Here is a 20,046-nt window from a genome sequence, read left to right as displayed (position 1 = left end):
TCTTGTTGGTGGCTATTATTAGGCCCATTTTACAGTGGCAAAAGCAAGTGACAAATCCGGGATTTGAACTCAAGTTTCTTGGCTCTGAGTCTATGAACTTTGACGGTCCTTATATTGGCTTACTATAGGTATTTATTTCTGATGGCTGGGGGAGATCAAGAATGATCCCCTTCTTTACCCCTTTCTCCTAATTTCTTATCTACTAGGCTTAGAGTTCTTTGTTCTACTCTAGACTCCTGTTTGGTTAACGCCTTCTATTTCTCCCAGTTCTCAAAAGTCCCAGCACATACAAAGTTTGTGAGTGTCCTCCCCCATGTGTATATTTTAGCTATCGCTTGATTAGCGGAACCCTCTCACCCCTATTTCCCTTCTCACCACCATGCAGCTTCCCACCTCCCCCGCTCCAAGGTCAAGGGAGGACAAATACGGCTCAGTCCATCTCTGTTCATAATGGGTCTTTCATCGTGCAGTGCAGAATGCTGGGCTGTCCATTGGAGAACGCTGAATAAAGACTCAGTCATCCCCCATAGAAACATGACAGGGAGAGTATTTGTACCCTTTGATTCATATTTTTTGGGTCTTGTCAGAGTTGCCCACAGTACGATGTTTTCAGTTCTTTCAAGGATTCTCTTGCCAGAGAGGAACAGCCACTGAATCGAGCCTTTGTGTGGTCTCTGGTGGGACCAGGGCCAAACTGTCTAACACATCTGAGTCTGTATTTAACCCCCTTTTTGGAGAGCTGGAGCTGGTGTAGAAGCTATGATATAGTGTGTTCTCACCCAGTAGATGCAAGAAGGCACTGGCATCAAGACATGGGATTGACAGTCTTGTTGCTGTTTCTTCTCCATGAACAGAGATTATAGAAAGACGTTTGGGCAAAGGATCTGTTTTGCAGTAGTTGGGGTTGAAAAAAATACAGAAGATGGAGCAAGGCACAAACCTGATAGTCAGGGTAGATGAAGCCAAAGATAGTAGTTTTACCTGCATTCCAGAAGCCCTGGGAAAGGGGAGAAGGTCAATGGCTGCAAGGATGCATTAGCGAGAAGAGTCAAGTAGTCCAGGTGCCCAAGAGCTAAGCTATGTGACAATAATCCAGAGGTGATTTTCAAGCCAGCATCAAATATTTTACAAGCCTTATAATAATAGGTACTTGCTATATGTTAGCTCAGTTAAGCATTATTATCTACATCTCCTAATGCAAAGTAACTTGTCCAGTGACACAAAGTTATCAACAGAAGCAAGCTTCAACCAGATTTTTGTTAGTCCAGAAACCATACGCTTTCCACTGCACTGCGCTCGGAACCTAGCTTTGTGGGGATGCTATGGAAAAATTGAAAGAAAGAAAAAAGAGTAATAATACTATCAACAGTTGAGTGGGTAAATGTGTTGTGACAAATTTGCATTACTTGACAGCCATGACAATGAGTGAACTAGAGCTGCTGTATAACTCAATATGGGTGAATCTGACAAAAGGTCATGGGGGACGAAGCCCACTTGCATTATGAAATGTAATCAGCTTTACTCAGAGTTCACTGATTTAAATGTTCATTTCATCTAAAAGTTACCTTCGCAGCACAAGTAGACTAGTGTTTGACCCAGGATCTAGGTACCATGGCCTAGCGAAATTGGCAGATGAAATTAACCATCATTTACCATAAGAACATTTGTTGTTGTTGGAGGTAAGAAGTTCCAAGTTTCAATCAGTGGCCTCCAGATATCCTCTCTATGATTCTCTTGGACATTGCCTCAAGGTCATAAGATGTCTGTCACAGCTGAACACATCACACCTTCACATATTAGCATCTCACACAGGAAGGAAGGGAAAAGCTCTTTTTATATAACATTTTCTGTCTTTTATCCAGAGAGAAAAATGTCTTCCTGAAGCCACCAGCAGACTTTCCCTTATATCTCATTGGCAAGAACTGAGCGGTGGGTCAACTTCTAGGTCAATAATTGGCAAAGAAAAATGGAAGTACTAAGATTTCCCCTTAGCCTTGTTTTCCCTGAGAACATTGCTGCCTGCCTGATTTCTGAAGAAATAGTAAGGAAGAAGCTGGGTGGCTGTTAGGTTGGCAATCCACAGTGACTCATAATGGCGTTTTCAGAATAGAGATGTTGGACCACAACCAGCAACCTTTGGAATATGCTCAACGGTCAGGGGGAAGAAAAATTCTGGTTACCTGCCTCTAGTACTTTAATAATCACAGATGAGGTCTTCTATCTTTGTCTTCCAAAGAGAGACTACAGTGAAGAGCCAGACAGGGAGATGGACTGCTCCAGGGACCCATGGAAGCTAGTGGCAGAGCTAGGAAGAGGACCCATGTTTTTCTGACTCCTGCCTTCATGCTCTTTGGATCAAATTAGGTTTTGGAATTAGCAGGTCTTAAGTGCTTGAATAACTTAGATGATTCCTGCCTATATAATGTAGGTCTGTTGTGGTTTTTAATTTTTAAAAAGTTAAACCTAATTTGACTTCTTATTATCCAATCACACTGTAGTTTATATTTGGTAGGTAGCAGACGGGGCAGTCAAAGCTATTAGTCTAATGTCACTTTACAGATAAGGGAATGGAGGCTTAAAAGGTTAAGTGGCTGACCCAGGGGCACCAGCTTGTTAGTGGGGGAAGCAGGAACAGAATCCAGTCACCCAACTCCCAGTCAGCTGTAATTACACTTCCCTTTAAAGCTACACCATATTTACGGTGTTTTAGACAGAGCTCAGCTCTGCTATGTATACCCAGATCACTTAGAATCTTATCAACCTCCTTGAAACTTCAGGTGGGGGGATACTGCTGAGATAACCTTGTGGGCCCAAAGTCATAGCCCTCATTTAACCTGCTTCAGTCATTTCCCTTTAGACAAATTCATATGCAGCTCTCCATCACAGCTTCCTGATTAAGAAAACAAACAAACAAACAAGCTGGGGTGGAGCTACATAGCTTATTTTACTTCTAAAGTTGTATGAAGACTACAAGCCAAGACTAGAACTGTTGCAAGCTGGTTGTGTAGATTGACACTTTGAAAATCAAGACGTACCCTTTTAAGTCAAGCCGATGTCTATCCAGACAACTTAATCAAACTTTTAATTTCCTCACCTGTGTTTTAAGTAAAGCAGATTTCCTCTGAAAAGACTCCTGGGAAACTGGGTCCTCCTGATGGTAGGACATGCCTCCCCAGATGGCATGTGCAGAGTTTTATTTTTTTCTTAGTTATTTGTGTAGCTTGTGTGTGTGAGAGAGAAAATGTGTTTTGCTGCTTCTTATATCCCTTTACACTTAGGAAAGGAGTTGACATTATTAGGCAGTGAGGGCAGAAACCTTAGACCCAAACCAGTATTGTATAGCTGAAAGGAAACTGTTAGTGTAATGTTTTCAGAGCACTTACTTTCCTCTCTTTGACTGTTGCAAGGGAGGGTACCAAGTCCTCCTCGTCATAATCACTGCTAACCTTGTCAGACGTTCAGTCAGTATTAAGTATTTCCCATAAATCATCTCTTTTGAACTTTGCAACAACTTTGTGATATAGGTACTATTATCTTCATTTTGCAGATGAGGAAACTGAGAGGCAAGGAAATAAGAACTTGAAGTAAACAGTGTTTGAGTTCAAGGGTAAATTCTCATATTGGGAAAGTGTTGGTAGATCAAGTTGCCTGCTCATAGTTATGACAGTTTAGTTTGGGCTTCAATTTTTATTCCCTTAAGAAATTCATCATAGCCACAAAATACTTTTCTGGGGACCCCAGAACACCTTCATATAGGTTAGCTATTACAACAAGAATTCTGTACAAAAAAGCACCCCAAGACTCAGTGAAACACGCAGTAAGCATTTATTTCTAGCTCACGTGTCTGTGGATTGGCTGGGGGTAGCTCTCTTGGCCTCAGTTAGGGTTGAATGGCTTGATGCAGGCCACAGGTACTTAAGGTCTTCTCCATGTCTGTGTTTTTCAAGGACCAGGAGCCTTCTGGGACTTATTCTTCTCATGATGATGGCAGAAGTGTGTGGTATGTGATCTCAGAAATGTGAGGTCCTTTAAAGCTAGATTCAAAACTGCCACACCATCCATTTCTCACAAAACAAGTTGTATGGCCAAAGCCTAACATAGGTTAGGAAGTAAAATAATTTCTACCTCTAGGTGTAGAAACTACAGAGTCACATGATAAAACAGGTGGAAGCAGGGAGGGAGGAAGATTTGGGAACAATAATTTAATCTACCATGGCCAGCAGGTGAGAAGTAGAGAAGGTATTTTGATGAAAACTGAGAAATATGGTGGGAAGAGTCTTGGGGTCAGAAGATCTGGATTTGAGGACTAAAGCACATTCGCTTGGCACGACCCTGAGGAAGTCCTCCTCCCTCATGATATTTTAACATTCTGGGTTAATGAGATCTCTTCGTCTAGTATTTTCATTCTAGAGAATGATGCTGAAGCAAGAGGGTGAAGTGATTAGCCTAAGTTCAAATAGCTAGATGGGAGCAGAGTCAAGGCTAGAACCCAGGGTTCTATTTCTAGTCCTTTATCCTCATCACTACAGAAGAGGAAATATTTGGAGTGCCATCGAGAGAGGTTTTAGCCCTCCTTTCCTCCTGAAATTAAAAGTTGTTTTGCTGCAATGTCATTACCCTCATAGCAGTGCTGATCTGTTTTCCATTTCTTCCAAGGGCTGAACAAGGGGAGTAGGCCAAAATCATAATAGGAGGGGTTGAAGTTCAAGCTGACGTCGTATGTCCTGCATGAGACAGTATTTATTTATTTTATTCTATTTATTTATTTTTATTAGTTTCATGTGTACAAAACAATGTAATAGTTAGACATTTATCATTTATGTCCCTCACACAGTGATAACCCCCCACCCCCATCTCCTACCCCTCTGACATCACACAGAGCCATTGCATTTCCACTGTCTCTATTCCTAATGCTGTACTTGGCTTCTTGTAAGTTTCTTGTAAGTATATACATACATATATATACATATACACATATATATGCATATACATACACACACACACACACACATATATAATTATAGTTGGCATTCATTATTGTTCAGCTTCAGGTTCAGGTGTACAGTGCAGTGATCAGGCATCTACATCTTCCCTGAAGGAGACAGTATTTAAATACTGTATGTTGTTAGGGAAAGTGCTAGCAATACTGGCCCCCAAGATCTTTCAGTCAGTCATTCCTGAAGCAACAGAATGGGCTGGATATGATTCATGACCTCTTCTAACTTAATGGTACTATAACCCTGTCTGTATAGTTGTTTATTTATTAAACTTTTATGCAGTGCTCATTTTGTGCCACATATTCTAAGTACTCTACAGGTATTAATCCATGTACTCCTCAAAGCTACCCTGTTAGGTAGGAACTCTTATTTATTCCTCTTTAAATATTAAAATCAGCAATGACAACAGAAAAACAAACAGTAACACCAAAACAAGGAAAAACAAAAACCTAGGGCACAGCGTGGCTAAATATTAGGTTGGCGCAAAAGTAATTGTGGTTTAAAAGATTTAAAATAATTGCAGAAACTGCAGTTGTCTTTGTAGCAACCTAATAACTCCCACAGTCATGCACAGAGAGGACAGAACTGGTACTTGAACCCGGGTCAGCTGCTTCTACAGTCCTTGCCCTTAACCTGTGTCCTGTGCAACCATAGAGACAGTATCAAGACACGCAGGCATCAGAATGCAACATACTAACCCAGCTACTTGTACTGGTTCTGCGACATGGGACACGTTACTTCACCTCTAAGAGCCTCAGTTTCAGCTGTAAAATGTAAATAATATATCTACCTCACAGGGTGGTTGTGAGCACTAATGCGACAGTGTATAAAATATGCTTGGCACTAAAACAGGAGTTCTATTTCTGTGAAGTACTTCTGTCAGTTTTCCAAATGTCTTTGTAATTATCCCTTTTAATCCTCTATAACTTTAGTTTGATTGACTTATCTGTGCAACTTATGCTTTAGCAACTGTGCAAGGTCACTTGGTGCTGTCATCTCTGTGTGACACAGGGAGAAAGGCAATGGGGCAGCTTCCCACAGGGCAGGGATGGAAAGCCAGTGACCCTGCATGTCTTGGCTGTCTGGGAAGACGCCGAGCTGTGCCATCTCCTTTTTCTTAATGTATCCTGACCTTAAAAATGGTACTTCGTAAGGTGTAGAAAGGTCAAATCACTATGGCATACACCTGAAACTATTATAATATTGTATGTCAACTATAATTAAGAAGAAAAAAAAATGGCACCGAATCTGAATTTTCTTGGCAGTGTTGAGGGTGAGTCTTCTATCATGGTTTTGAAATTTCCAATTTGTTATGTACATCATTTCTTTTCTGAACCCCCAGTGAGACATGATTGAACTTTTGCTGGTGTCCTTATAAAGAGGGTCTCAGTATGTTGCGAGACAGCAGAGTCTCATGTCCTCTGGGCAGAAGCGTCATTCTCCCATATAGAGAGTAACACGCTATCCACCCGCAGCCTCCCACTCTGCCTCTGCCGCATGCTGGAATCTTCAGGGACTGGTATAAATGGGTGGAGGATGTTATATAAGCTCATATCCCTTTCCAAGTGGGAGGAGGAGAAGGGACACAGCTGTCAGCTCCACAGCTGGTCTTGCCAGCCCAAGTGATCCCGGCTTCCACTGGGCAGAGAAGCAGCCTCCCTGGCACATAGTGGGGAGATTTGCTGAATCAGACCAATGTTTTAACCCTTGGCAATCAATACATGTTAACTTCCTGCAACTAGGACAAAAGGTACTGGCTGCCTGAATATGGTGTTTTCCAGGCATTTTGTGTGGTCCTCAAGGGGTTCCCACCTACCTGCTCATCTGCTGTAGGTCCCTACGGTGGGAGAGTGCAAAGCCCATCACACTCAGACATTTGGGTGGACAGTTACACTGCCTCAGTGTTCACTTAAATTCACTAAACTAAAAAAATAAGAAAAAATCCCAAAAGACAGGTATAAGAGCCAGCCTTCTCCATAAGCAATTTGTTCTTTGTTTACTCCAACTCTGTTTATCTCTAGAAGGACATAGCTACCACATTAGCTAATGTCAGCATTTCTTTTTACACCTCTATGGAATATTGGGCTTTGGGGGTACATCTCTGGTCCTTGCTGGTCTATGAGGGCCTTGAAGGCTGATTTCCCTTGCAAGAACCCCCTCAGAGCTGAGCCCAGGCCTGGTACAAGCTCCCCTACTATAAGAGGTGTAATTGAAACATACAGTGAATTCTGCTGCCGGGTGCCATCCAATGGAAAGGCAGGGATCTTCAATATGGGAAGGGACACATCGAACCTTAGTAACTGCATGACAAGTTTCAACTTGTTCGGTGCAGTCAGTCGGGTGTGAGCTATGGTTGAGAGAAGGTGTGTTTTAAAGTGTGCTGTAAATCATCCTCCATCATGGCAACGCTCTGTGTCACATATCACTTCTGGTACAGCAATTTCTTCTGTCAAATAAAAACATTACAGTGTGTCCTCAGCCACCTTATTCACTGAATCTGTTACCATGCGACTTCTAGCTCTTCTCCAAAGTCAGAATGACAATGAAAGGTAAACGTTTTGAATCGATTCAGGACATCGAGGCAGCCACGACAGCACAACTAAAGACATTCATGAAAGAGGACTTCCAGAACTGCTTCAGAAAGCAGCAAGAACGGTGGGATACGTGTGTTTGAAGCGAGGGGCAGTATTTTGAGGAGGATTCATGGCAATGTGTCTTTTACTATAATATTTTTTTTAATGTAAGCACTCACCCTGTTCTTTGATCATACCTCATCTATATCGCCAGCACATATAAAATGATCTTATGACTGAAATGCTGAAATTATGTTTAAGAAGCAAAACTGGAGAGGAAAATTGTTGTTTTCCTGTGGCCTTAGTACCTGTGTTGATTTGTTCTCCTTATAATGATCTTCTATAGCAATTCTAGTTCATGTAGATGGTATTATAGCATATCCATATTAAAAATGATGCAATGACAGTATCTCTAGCTATTGAATATACTGAAATGACTAAACTATGAATATAATACATATAATCCTGTTCATAGCAAGTGCTCCTTCCTTCCATTTTCCTGTCTCCTCTCCTTCTCCCATTCTCCTTCATTCTCACACTTAACATTTACTGACTACCTGCCTTATCCCAGGCCCTCTGGTACTTATACTCAGGAGGGCAGAGATAAATAAGACACAGTTCCTGCTCTCAGGGAACTCCCAGTCTAGACCAGCAAATGGACAATTACTAGAAAAGATACCGTGGAGAATATGATAGAGAAATGAATGCTGGGGGATAAATTGGAGTTGGCCAGTGAAGTGGAGTATGAGGGAAGAACGTGCTGGGTGGACGGCACAGCTCGTGCAGATAGAAGGTTGTCAAGGAACACATCAGTCATCTCTGGAAGGATCTGGTATATCATCTCAAGGCGAGTAAACTTGCAGTCAGTACTGAAGACTTGTAAGCAGGGGAATAGAGTAGATTTTAGGTAGTTTGCTCCATTTCTTAATGGTTGTATGACCTTTTAATCTCTCTGAAGTTTGGTCTCTTCGTTTGTAAAACAATAATCATTATGTTTATCAGAGGTAACAGATGATGACGTCGAGTCACATGCCCAGAGTACGCATGCTGCATGAGAGCTACTCAGAAAGCATGTTATTCTCTTTCCTTTGTACTCATCTTTGATTTCTTGCTTTACGTAGTAGTTTAACAAGTATATATTTGAGCACCTATTATGGAACAGTTCCAATGCTAGCCCTAGGGATAGAGTTGAAGAAGACACAGTCCTCGGCTTCAGGAAGCTCATAGGTGTATGCCTAACGATGGTAATCACAGGACCATGGTTTCTTGCCTCCTTGAAGCCATTAGGCAACCATCAACCCACTTATTCTCTAACCCTCTTCAAACTCCACCCCCTTATTTACCTTCCTCCCTTCCATTGTAGACAACGTCCTGTTCTTCTACCCATTCTCTGCACTTGTGCTTTCTGTCCTATCTGCTTCACTTGTCTTTCTTTTTACTCTTTCCCTTCCATATAGAAACCTACTTAAGTCTCTCCTCTAGTAAAAACAGAGCTCCATCCTTACCTTTGAGGTCTGGAGAGACCACAGCATAACAATGGTGGTCCAACTAGTGGTACCAGGGCATTGCAGCAACAGGACCCGAGGAGTCAGCATTATTTAAAAATAGAGATAGGTGGCCTCCAGATGGTGTGCTAGCAGGGAACAAGGTGCCTAATTCAGGGATAGGAAGCTGGGAGTGATGCGAGTGATCAGGTGTCCACAATCAAATAGGATCCGTTCTAGGGAACCTGATTACCAGTGGAGGACTAGGACCTAGGAAGTTAGTCTGGGACCCAACTGAGATGCAAGGTAAGAACTGGGTATTGTGAAACAGGTTGAAATCCTGATGTCTCAAATGGGACACAAGGTCAAAGTCAGGGTGGTAGCCACACTGACATGGTGGGGAGTCCAGTGTATGGGGCCACAGCTCTCAATCCATCGTGCCCCATGGTGAGCCTATTCTCAGCTACTGGAGCCTGGAGCCAGGGTAGACCTGTGATATGAGCTTATCAAGTAGCCTCCACTCTTGGGAGGAGAAGGAAGCAGCCAGCTAAGGTCTCACAAATTCAATAATGATATGTTGGAGAAAGGGCATTCAAAACAGGAAATCACATTACCAAAAAAGAAAAAAAAGTACAGTATGAAAAGCATGGCATATTTGGAGAACTTGGAATACTCTGGTATAATTAGAATGTGAGTGACTCATACAAGGAGTGTAGGATATGAGACTGGAAACTAGATTGAGGTGAGACAGAAGGGCCTTGAATGCCAGGCTAAAGAGTTTGTATTTGGTACTGAGTTAAGTCTACTGTTACTATCCCATGTCTGCTATATTGGGATCTGGTTTACTGGTGTGCTGTGTGTCCGGAAAGCATTACCTTGATTGTTTTGTCCTTGTGAAATATATGATAGTCTCTTCAGAAGATTGTCTGTTTCCACATGGGGAAATTGAGGGTCAAGAAATTCAGTTTTTTGTTTGTTTGTTTAAGGTAATATAAGTAGTGAATGCAATAGACAGAATTTGAACCTGGTTCAGTGCCCTTTGCAAAATCTAGTATAATTATGAGGTTAGAAGCAAGGACTTTAGTCACATCTGGGTTTGAATCTTGGCTCCTCCCCTTTTGGCTGTGCAACTGACACAAGTTCAGACTCATTCCTTATCTGTGAAACGGGGATAATAGTACTAATACTCTGAGGCTTGTATGGGGATTAAGGAAGTAATACAAGTGAAATTCCTAACCTAACAACTGGCAGAGAACGCTCAGTAGGTGGTAGCTATTACTAGTATTGCATATAATTTACATGAGAATATGTGACTTAATTTGTAGAAGTTGCCCAGAGTAGTAGACTAAAAGGAGTTGATGTGATACACTTATTGGCAGGTAGTTCACGTAAGTGTTTCTAATTCAGCCCAGTCATTTGGTGCTGTAATCATATTCAGATGAGTTTAATGCTTCTTCTACAGCTAAGGTTGCAAGTCAGCTTCATTGATTGATTCTACAAATATTTATTTGGTCCCACTACTTACCAGAGACCGTTCCACGTACAGTAACAAGACAGATGAAGCTTCTGCCCATGTGGAGCTTATGTTACTGTGGAGTGGACATTCTCCAGGTCAATACAAATAAATGTTAGAATTTTTAATGGTGTATGATGTTCTATTACATATATGAATCATAATGTAGAAAACAGGCTTTTTTCAGGTTTTTGTTTGATTTGCTGTTATTAATAATGCTGTGAGAAACATCCTCATGATAACTGAAATGGATGAAATAGATAAAACAGCAGTTGTTTTGGAAATAGTTAACATGTGCTCCCAGAAACTGATTGTAATAGAGAAAAAAATAAGTGGCAGTACCAAAGTCTTATAATACAATAAGCTGAGCTATTAGATACACACAGAATACACAGAACACTGTATCTAAGAAACAGTGCATATTATTTTTGCATATACAGGGAACATTTACAAAATAGAGGATGTATTAGGCTATATAGGAAGCCTAAAAAATTCTAAAGAATCACTATCATATAGACTGTGTTCTCTAACCATGAAAATAAAATTAAAAATTAATGATAAATATTAAAACATCCTATGTTTGGGAACTAACACAATGTGTAAATTTTTTGAGTTAATAAAAGAAATACATTTCAGAATGCAATGATAATGAAGTCACTATATGTCCCCCATTTGTGGGACACCCTTCAGCGATACATAGAACAGAATAGAGAGCTCAGTGACAAACTCATACAAGAATTTAATATGAAATAAATTTAGGACTTCCAATTAGCAGGGATACAAAAGTTGTTTCATAGGTGGTTTTGGGAAACTGGATCACTATATAAAGAAATATAAAACTGTATTCCATCCTATTAGCACGAAGAGAGGTGAATTCCAGGTGGACTAAAGGTCTGGAAGTGAAAGTTAAAACTGCCAAAGTTGTCTTATGTCATGTTTCCTCCTCCCCATATGATCATCTAAGTGAAGTTCAAGTTCAAGAAACCCTTAGGAATAAAGCCTTCTCAGGGCTTCTTGTTTTACTTTGTTTTGGGCTCCGCACAGATCTTCCTTTTAGGCCACTTAATAAAAAGCTTTAAAAGACTAAAACATCTTTTATCCAGCATTTTTTGTTTTTTAGTCCAGAGTTGGTGTATCTTATCCACTGTACTTTCAGAAATGGAAATCTCCCATTATTTTTTTCATTTTCATCCTAGGGGGGAAATGCTTTGAAGTTAGAGAAGAGAGACCTGAGTATATGTTGTGGCTTTATTTTCTTGTTGACCATTCCTGATTTGTGGGATTTAATAATTGCTGCTAGGGAGAATTCAGTCATTATTATCATTTTGTTGTGGGAGATACATAGTGTTCATCATTTAGAACACATATTAGATGGATTTCCATAGTATTCAAATTACACATGTTTGTAAGAAACTTTTAAATTGAGTGATAGACCAAGTGTTCTAGCCAGAGAAAAATTGAACAGTAGGTTGCATTTGCCAGTCAGAAGACAATCCACTCGTCTTACTCAGAGGCTCTTTGCCAAAGGATAGCCTTTGACTAGTCTGCCAATTATATCTGTGATCTGTCATAAAATTAATGACTTAATTTCCAGGACATATTTTGGACGTAGGTAGTAAATATTAGATGGGGACCCCCCTCTCTGACTAATTTATGAGAAGGAAGAGATATTTTCCGTAATATCGGAATTTTCATATTTGTTTGGATGACAAAGAATACTTCTTGCCAAGTAGCACAACTCTGTAGGGCTGCAAAGAACTAGACTGTTTAAGAATGTAGAATAGCCCGAGGGCAAGGAAACCAAGTTAGAAACATGGCCACTGTGTCCCCCAACTTAGGTGAAGCACATTTCATGCTCAGGTACGTGATTTCTATTGTCACTTGTGGACAGGTGTAGAGGGAAAATCACAAATTAAAATTTTAAGAATGTACTTAAAGACTGACTTGAGATATCATGACATTCAAAGAATAGCTATAAATCAAATATTTTAAAATGTGATATTCTTCATGAGTTTATAGAGTTTGGTCTTGGGACAAGTTTTCTCTTTGTAGCCCCTGATTGCCGTGGCCGAAACTCTACTCTGAAGTCATTTGAATGCTCACGGTCACTTGCTTGTTACTTGCAGGAAATTTGTTAACATATCTGAGCCTCAGTTGTCTCATTAATGAAGTGGAAATAGTAAAAACTTGTGTCACACTCAGAAAAGAACATTTAACAGTGGTGGCTTCTATGTAGTGGGCTTCTAAAGAGGGGAAGTCTTTCACTTTTACACTTTGTACTCTTCTGAGTTGTTTGAACTTATTTTATTTCTAACGTGCATTACTTTCATCATTTTTAAGATTAAAAATAAGGTAAGAAAATATCATAACCAATTTGCAGGTAAAAATGATAGACCAATTATGGGAACTGAATTATACTCTTTCAGGAAACCTAACTGAAACTATCCTACGGTGATTTTTACAAATAAAAAATGGTAAAGACCCAGAAGAACAGAATGAATAGAAGAAGAAGCAATAACCACAAAATTTTATAAACTGGAATGCAAATGGATGAGTGGCATCTGATTTATCAGACCCAGGGAAGCCAAATCTCAGCTGGCAGTGGGGAAAGAACAAGGACAGTACTGACAGTGGAGAATCCTCGAGTCTCAAGAATTGGCAGCAACAGAAACCTCTGGAAATGAGAGTAGAGGTAGGACTAAGAAAAAGAAAGATTTAAAAATACAAATTATCCTCAAAAATGGACCAGCCAAATGAAGCCCAAATTTAACAATTGCCATATATTCAATTGGAACTTGCATTTAGCTTTCTGGTCCTCCACTCTTCAGTAGTCAAGGGAAGTCCCCCAACAGTCAAGCAAATCCCTAAACATGAAAGAGACCGAAAGAAACAGATCAAAGGCACATAGAAGGAAATAGAGGGAGAGATATTTAAAACACATAACTTGAATATTTTCAGATAGATGAGAAGAGGCTGCATCTGTGACACAAGAACACGATGCTTCTAAAAGAGAACAAAGAACTCTTGGAATTTAAAAAAATATGATATCAGAAAGGAAAATCTCAGTAGAATGTTCAGAAGATAAAATTATGAAAATATTTTAAAAGTTCAAAAAGGGAAAGAGATGGAGGATTAGAGAGAAAATGGAAAAGTCCAATCTAGAGGTCCAGTGAAAGGAATTCCATAAAGATAAAATAGTGTGTGGTGTGTGTGGGGGAAGTTATACATGAAATGACTGAAAGGATTTCCCCAGAACTGAAAGGTCTGAATTTGAAGATTGAAAGGGTCTTCTGAGTACCCACCAAGATGGATGGAGATAGACTGTTACCTGAAGGACATCACCAGGAAATTTCAGAGTCTCTGGAACCAAGACAGGAACCTGAAAATCTAGCATTCTATATCTAGTGAAAGTAGTAAGAGGATAAATAAAGAAATTTTTAGATATTCAAGGTCTCAAAAACTGAAATATATACCTTTTTCAGGAAGCTACAGGTGAAGGGGCTTCATCACGGTAAGGGAGCTAAGCAAGAAAAATGAGAGCAGGGGATACTGGGGAAAAGATTGCCAATGGAGAAAAGGGGCAGAATTCCCTAGGATGAAAGTTGAAGGAGACTCCCAAATGACAACTGGGCAGCAAGTCCAGATTAGAGCTTCCAGAAGTTTCCAGGTGATGCTACTTTAAAATGAAGTGATGTGAGTGAACATTTTGAGAGGCGATTTAGAGAACTAGAGGAGAGTTAGGGTGCTAATGCATTGAATATTAGCAACCAAGCAAAAGGAAAAAAAAGGCAATTGGTAACTTTAGGGAATATAAACAGTTGTACTGGAAAGTAATATTAATCATATTTTGTTATGTGTGTCAGCTATAAGTAGTATTTAGATAATCATAATGTAAATACTGAATATGAATTAACTTAAAATTACGATAAAAGTATATTGGGAGCATGAGGAAGGGTGTTTGGGTAGGGGGACAAATGTGGCAATGGGACAGGAAGAGTAAAGAGCTAAATCTCATTTTTATTGAGAAGTGAATAGATAATGCACAAAATTTAAACATTAATACTAAGAAATTTATTTTGAGATACTAGAAATATGGAAGTAAATACTAGAATCATTGGCTTAAAGAGATGAAAGTGGTTGCTTCTGTGGGAGGGGAAATGGGAAGAATGGGACTGGGGATTGCCGCTTGTCTTAATCTGCTACATGAAACTAGATGATTATTTGAGAAAGAAAAACTTTAATCAAAATTCTGAAGCTTGAATGCTTCTTAAGTGATCATTTGGGTACTATGAGTATAATGCTGCAATCAAGTTCCCAGGCTGTTTCCTCTCTATAGTCTCTGATTCTGAGTAAATTTCTATTAAATAAGAAAAATTTAAAAAATTAAGCCCAGCACTCAGAGTTGATATGAATATTTCAGTGAAATAATGTATGTCAAAACTCGTCACATCTTGCTTGGTAAATGTGTGTTCTCAACAAATAGCAGTCCTTTCCTCGATTAGAACTTCTGCTACACTTGGCATTTGTAGACAAATCGACTGTGACATCGAAGTTCTTCTTTTTAGCATGTGTTGGAATGGCTAAGTAGTAGTATATCGGCTGATGTCACTGGTGGTCGACTTTAGTGGAATTAAATGTGTAGACTCCAGAAGAAATAGAAAATCTGAATAGACCGATAACAAATAAAGCCATTGTCTTAGTAATGAGAAAACTTCCTGAAAAGGAAAGCCCAGGATCAGCTGGCCCCACTGGTGAATTCTACCAAAGGTTTAAAGAATTAACACGTTTTTTTCACAAACTCTTCCAAAAATAGAAGAGGAGGAAATACTTCACACACACACACACACACACACACACAAAGGGTTAATAAACATGCGAAGTCATTTAGCATCATTAGTCATTAGGGAAACGCACATGAAACCACAGTGAATGAAATTTCACACCCATTGGATTGGCTGTAGTCAAAAAGACAGGTAAGTGTTGGTGGTGATGTAGAGAAATTGAAACTCTCATTCATTGCTGTTGGGAAGGTAAAATGATACACTCCCTTTGGAAAACAGTTTGGCAGGTCCTCAGAAGTTAAACATAGAGTTGCCATATGACCCAGTAATTTCACTCGTACGTATATGCCCATAAGAATTGAAAATATGTCCACAGAAAATCTTTTTATTTTAATTAAAGTTTATTGGGGTGACAATTGTTAGTAAAGTGACATAGGTTTCAGGTGTACAGTTCTGCAGTGCTACCACAGAAAATCTTGTACGTGAATGTTTATATCAGCATGATTCAAAACAGCCCCCCAAATGGAAATAACCCAAATAGTCCATCAACTGATAAATCCACAAAGGAAGTGTGGTACATCCAGACAACGAATATTATTCAGTCATAAAAAGGACCAAAGTACCGATACATGCTACAACATAGATGAACCTTGAAAGCATGCTAAGTGTAAGAAGACATTCACAAAAGGCCACATATTGGATGATTCCAGTTATATGAAATGTCTAGAATAGACAAATCCATAGAGACAAAAAGTCGATTGAGACCAGAGTGGCTCTGATGGGCATGGGGTTTCTTTTGGGGGCAGTCGACATATTCTGGAATTAGATAGCAGTGATGACTGCCACACTTTGTGAGTATACTAAAAACTACTGAGTTGTCCACTTTAAGAGAGGGAATTTTACGGTATGTGAATCATATCTCATAGTTTTTACTTAAAAATGTAGGTGGAGGAGAAAGTGTCCCACAGAACCATATCTGTTCCTAGAGAAGTCCCCGGTGTTTTCTGGCTCCCACGCTTTCTTCCGTTACTATTTTAAACAGGTTCAGCAGCTGAGAGAACAGTTTGCCCTACCTATCTTTTGTGGGAAAATCTCTGTCTCCTGTGTTTTGGTATCTGAGTTGGGGATGGGGCCGTAGACCTACTCACGTTTTATTCACAAGGCGCCCTGGTTATGTATGAGCCTCCTGAGGGTAACCCCTCCCACGTTCATCGGCTCTGTTTGCGTGGAAAGAATCAGACCTGTACATGATGGGGCCTTGGGCAAGTTAGTTCACCTTTTTTGAACCTTAATTTCCTTTATAATACCTACTCTTCAGCTTTGTGAGGACTAAACAGGAGAATGGATTTTAAATACGCAGCACGCTGTCTGGCCTGATGTGGGCTTCAGTTAATGTTAGGGTAGCTTCCTCTCTGTCTTTCCCGCTGGTAAAAGCACATTCCTTACAGGTTAGAGGTTGCTCAGTTCTGTCCTAGCTTCCTACCTAGCAACAGATGGCCTCTAGGAGTAAAACATGGGTGCAGTATTTGTTTTAAGCTGTGTGGTCCCTGCTGTGCCTTTTCTAGTACCTAACACACTGTAGGTGCTCAGTGAGTTTGGATTCCCTCCCAGACAACACAAGCCTTGTACATTGATTTCCCATTTTTTTATATTACTGAGCAGATTGCAGAGTGTCAGCATTAGTCGGTGACAAAGCAGCATGCTTAGTGTTCCTTTGGAGGCTGTGGGACTTCCCACTTTTGCTGAGAGGTAGGGAGCTAAATTAAATTTCATACTTGAGGAGAGTGATGGCTGAGTCCTCCATTCCCCCTAAGGTTTTTCAACTCTTGCTTTCCAGCTAACCTTTTAGGAGTTTTTCCTCGTCTATCACATCATCTTTTAATATGCAGGAGTAAATGCTTAAAAATTACCAAAGAACTCATCACTCGCAGAGGCAGTCCTACGTTCCTATTGTCTTGGAATTGTCTTGGAAATGTTTTGCTTATTATTAGGCTGTCTGAATACACTGTAGATTAATCTTTTAAAGGCATATATTTAGTTCACTACTGTGTTCCTTCTTTCTCCTTTAAAAAATTTGAATGTGTAGTTAATGACCGTGAAAAATATTGGGGAGAAGTAAAAGCACCGAGCATTCAGGCCCATTTGAAGTGTCATCCTTTGAGCAGCAGCTCCCAGAGCCTTCAGCTGTACTAGTGGGCGCTGCCCTTTGTGTAGGTGGAATGATTCAAGGTTATATTTGTGGAAGTCGTAACTGCTGAGACCAATGCAAAAGAAAACACTCTCTTTTGTTTTGTTTTTCCTTCCCAGGAAATAGCTTGGCCGCATGAAACGTAACACTGCATCCTTCATTCTCAGTTCTGAGCAAACCAAATTAAAACTATAGACATGTTATTCTGTGCCTTCTCTCCCATGTCCAGGAACGGAAAAAGAAATTTGAAAAGGATGGCGAGAGGTTTTATTCTTTGCTGGATCGGCACTTACATCTGTCCTCCAAAAAGAAAGAATCTCAGTTACAAGAGGTATGTTCAAAAAGCCTGTCCGTACCTTCCATTGCCAGTTATACCTTGGTAACAGCGGCACTTTCCTATTGCAAGGCTGTACTCATACCCTGCCTCCGCTGGGAACCATGGATAGTAGTAGTACTTGCAGTTAAAACCACGACCTTGGACTCAGGAGCCATGAGTTCTCAAGCCAGCTGCTCCCCTAACTCACACTGTGACTTTGGATAAGGTATTTCTTCCTTGGTCTGAGTTCTCCTGTCTGTCAAAGGAGGAGTGGTACTCAGTGATCTCCAGACTCCCTTTCACGTCTAAGTTTCTGACTCCAGATTCCATATGAGGATACAGTTATGCTAGTGTATTTGGTACATGAGGAACAGATCTTCCACTTTTCTCCTCTGAGGTATTCCAACATTAGCTTTTTTTTTTTTTTTTTTTTTTGTCCTATACTGGGACTGTAGCTTACGTGGAGTTGCATTGAGTTCAGTTCCAAGAAGCCACTATCTGGTGAGTGCCTATCACATGTCAGGCTCTTTGCTGGGTACAACATCACTACAAAGACAGTGAGACATACTTCTTGCCCTCCTGCATCTATGTTCATCAGAGATATCAGCCTATAGTTTTCTTTTTTTGTAATGTCTTTTATGTGGCTTTGGAATCAGAGTAATGCTGGCCTCATAAAATGAGCTTGGGAGCCTTCCCTCCTCTTAGATTTTTTGGAACAATTTGAGAAGTGTAGGTGTTAATTCTTCTTTGAATGTTTGGTAAAATTGACCTGTGAAGCCATCTGGTCCAGGACTTTCATTTGTTGGGAGTTTTTTGATTACTGATTCAATTTTGTTAGTACTTATCAGTCTGTTCAGATTTTCTGTTTCTTCTTGACTCAGTCTTGAAAGATTTTATATTTCTAGGAATGTATCCCTTTCTTCCAGGTTGTACAGTTTGTTGCCATATAATTGTTCCTAGTAATTTCTTAAAATCCTTTGTATTTCTGTGGTGTCAGTTGTCACTTCTCCTCTTTCATTTCTGATTTTATTTATTTGGGTCCTCTCTCTTTTTTTCTTGATGAGCCTGGTTAAAAGTTTATTAATTTTCTTTATCTTTTCAAAACACCAGTTCTTGGTTTCATTGATCTTTGGTATTCTTTTCTTAGATTCTATTTCATTTATTTCAGCTCTAATCTTTATTATTTCCTTCCTTCTAGTCACTTTGGGCTTTGTTTGTTCTTCTTTTTCTAGTTCCTTTATGTGTAAGGTTAGATTGTTTATTTGAGATTTTTCTTGTTTCTTGAAGTAGGCCTGTATTGCTATGAGTTTCCCACTCAGAACTGCTTTGGCTGTCTCCCATATATTTTGGGTTGCTGTGTTTTCATTTTCATTTGTCTTAAGGTATATTTTGGTTACTTCCTTATGGGGTTTCCCTTGTATGTGACTTGTTTTATTCTTGCTGCCTTTCTGATTGTCTCTTTATGCTTAACTTTCGGCATGTAATTGCAGTCTGTCTTGGTGTGGGCCTCTTTGGGTTCATCTTGTTTGGAATTCTTTGTGCTTTTTGGACATGATGTCGGTTTTCTTCCCCAAACTAGGAAAGTTTTCTGCCATAATTTCTTCAAATATTCTTTCTGTCCCTTTCTCTTTTCTCTTTCTGGAATCCCTATAATATGAATGTTAGGGTGCTTGATGATATCCTAGAGCTCTTTTATACTATCCTAGTTTTTTAAAAATTATTTTCTTATTTTGTTTGTGATTGGGTGATTTCCACTATTTTGTTGTCCAGGCTGCTAATCCATTCTTCTGTATTAACTAAGCTGCTGTCGATTCCTTCTCATGTATGCTTCTCTTGAATTATTGTATATTTCATCTCTTTCTTTATTACATTTCCTATCTTTTTTGTTCCAGTATTCTCTGAGTTCCTCTATTCTATTCTCAAGTTTATTGAGCATACTGATGACTATTTCTTTGAATTGTTCGTATGGAAAATTACTTATCTCCATTTTTTAGGCTTTTTCTGTGGAGTTGTTTTCTCGTTCCTTCATTTGTGGAATATTCTTCTGTTTCTCCATTTTGTTTGACTTTTCGGTATTTGTTCCTTTGAGTTGAATGGAATTGTTATCTCTCAGTCTTGAAAAAGTGTTCTCTGTGTAGACTGTGTGTTGAATGGTTTGGCAGGCCTGTTGTAGTTGGGGTGGGTACTTGCAATG

The 20,046-nt window shown here is 39.7% G+C and overlaps 1 protein-coding gene across 6 annotated transcripts in view; it reads left to right on the top strand.

The window, feature by feature from the left end:
• OPHN1 (oligophrenin 1) overlaps positions 1–20,046 on the top strand; it is a 304,832-nt gene that overhangs the window by 125,429 nt on the left and 159,357 nt on the right. For all 6 annotated transcript variants that reach the window (XM_019753605.2, XM_019753604.2, XM_019753610.2 and 3 more), the window contains exon 6: positions 17,766–17,867. In XM_019753605.2, the coding sequence (XP_019609164.2) occupies positions 17,766–17,867 (102 nt within the window). The remainder of the gene's footprint in view (positions 1–17,765; positions 17,868–20,046) is intronic.

The sequence above is a fragment of the Rhinolophus sinicus genome, chromosome X (genome assembly GCF_036562045.2).
Source record: "Rhinolophus sinicus isolate RSC01 chromosome X, ASM3656204v1, whole genome shotgun sequence".
NCBI classification, from domain to species: domain Eukaryota; kingdom Metazoa; phylum Chordata; class Mammalia; order Chiroptera; family Rhinolophidae; genus Rhinolophus; species Rhinolophus sinicus.
The sequence above is the reverse complement of the archived record's forward strand: the minus strand, read 5'-3'. Positions and strand labels throughout refer to the sequence as shown.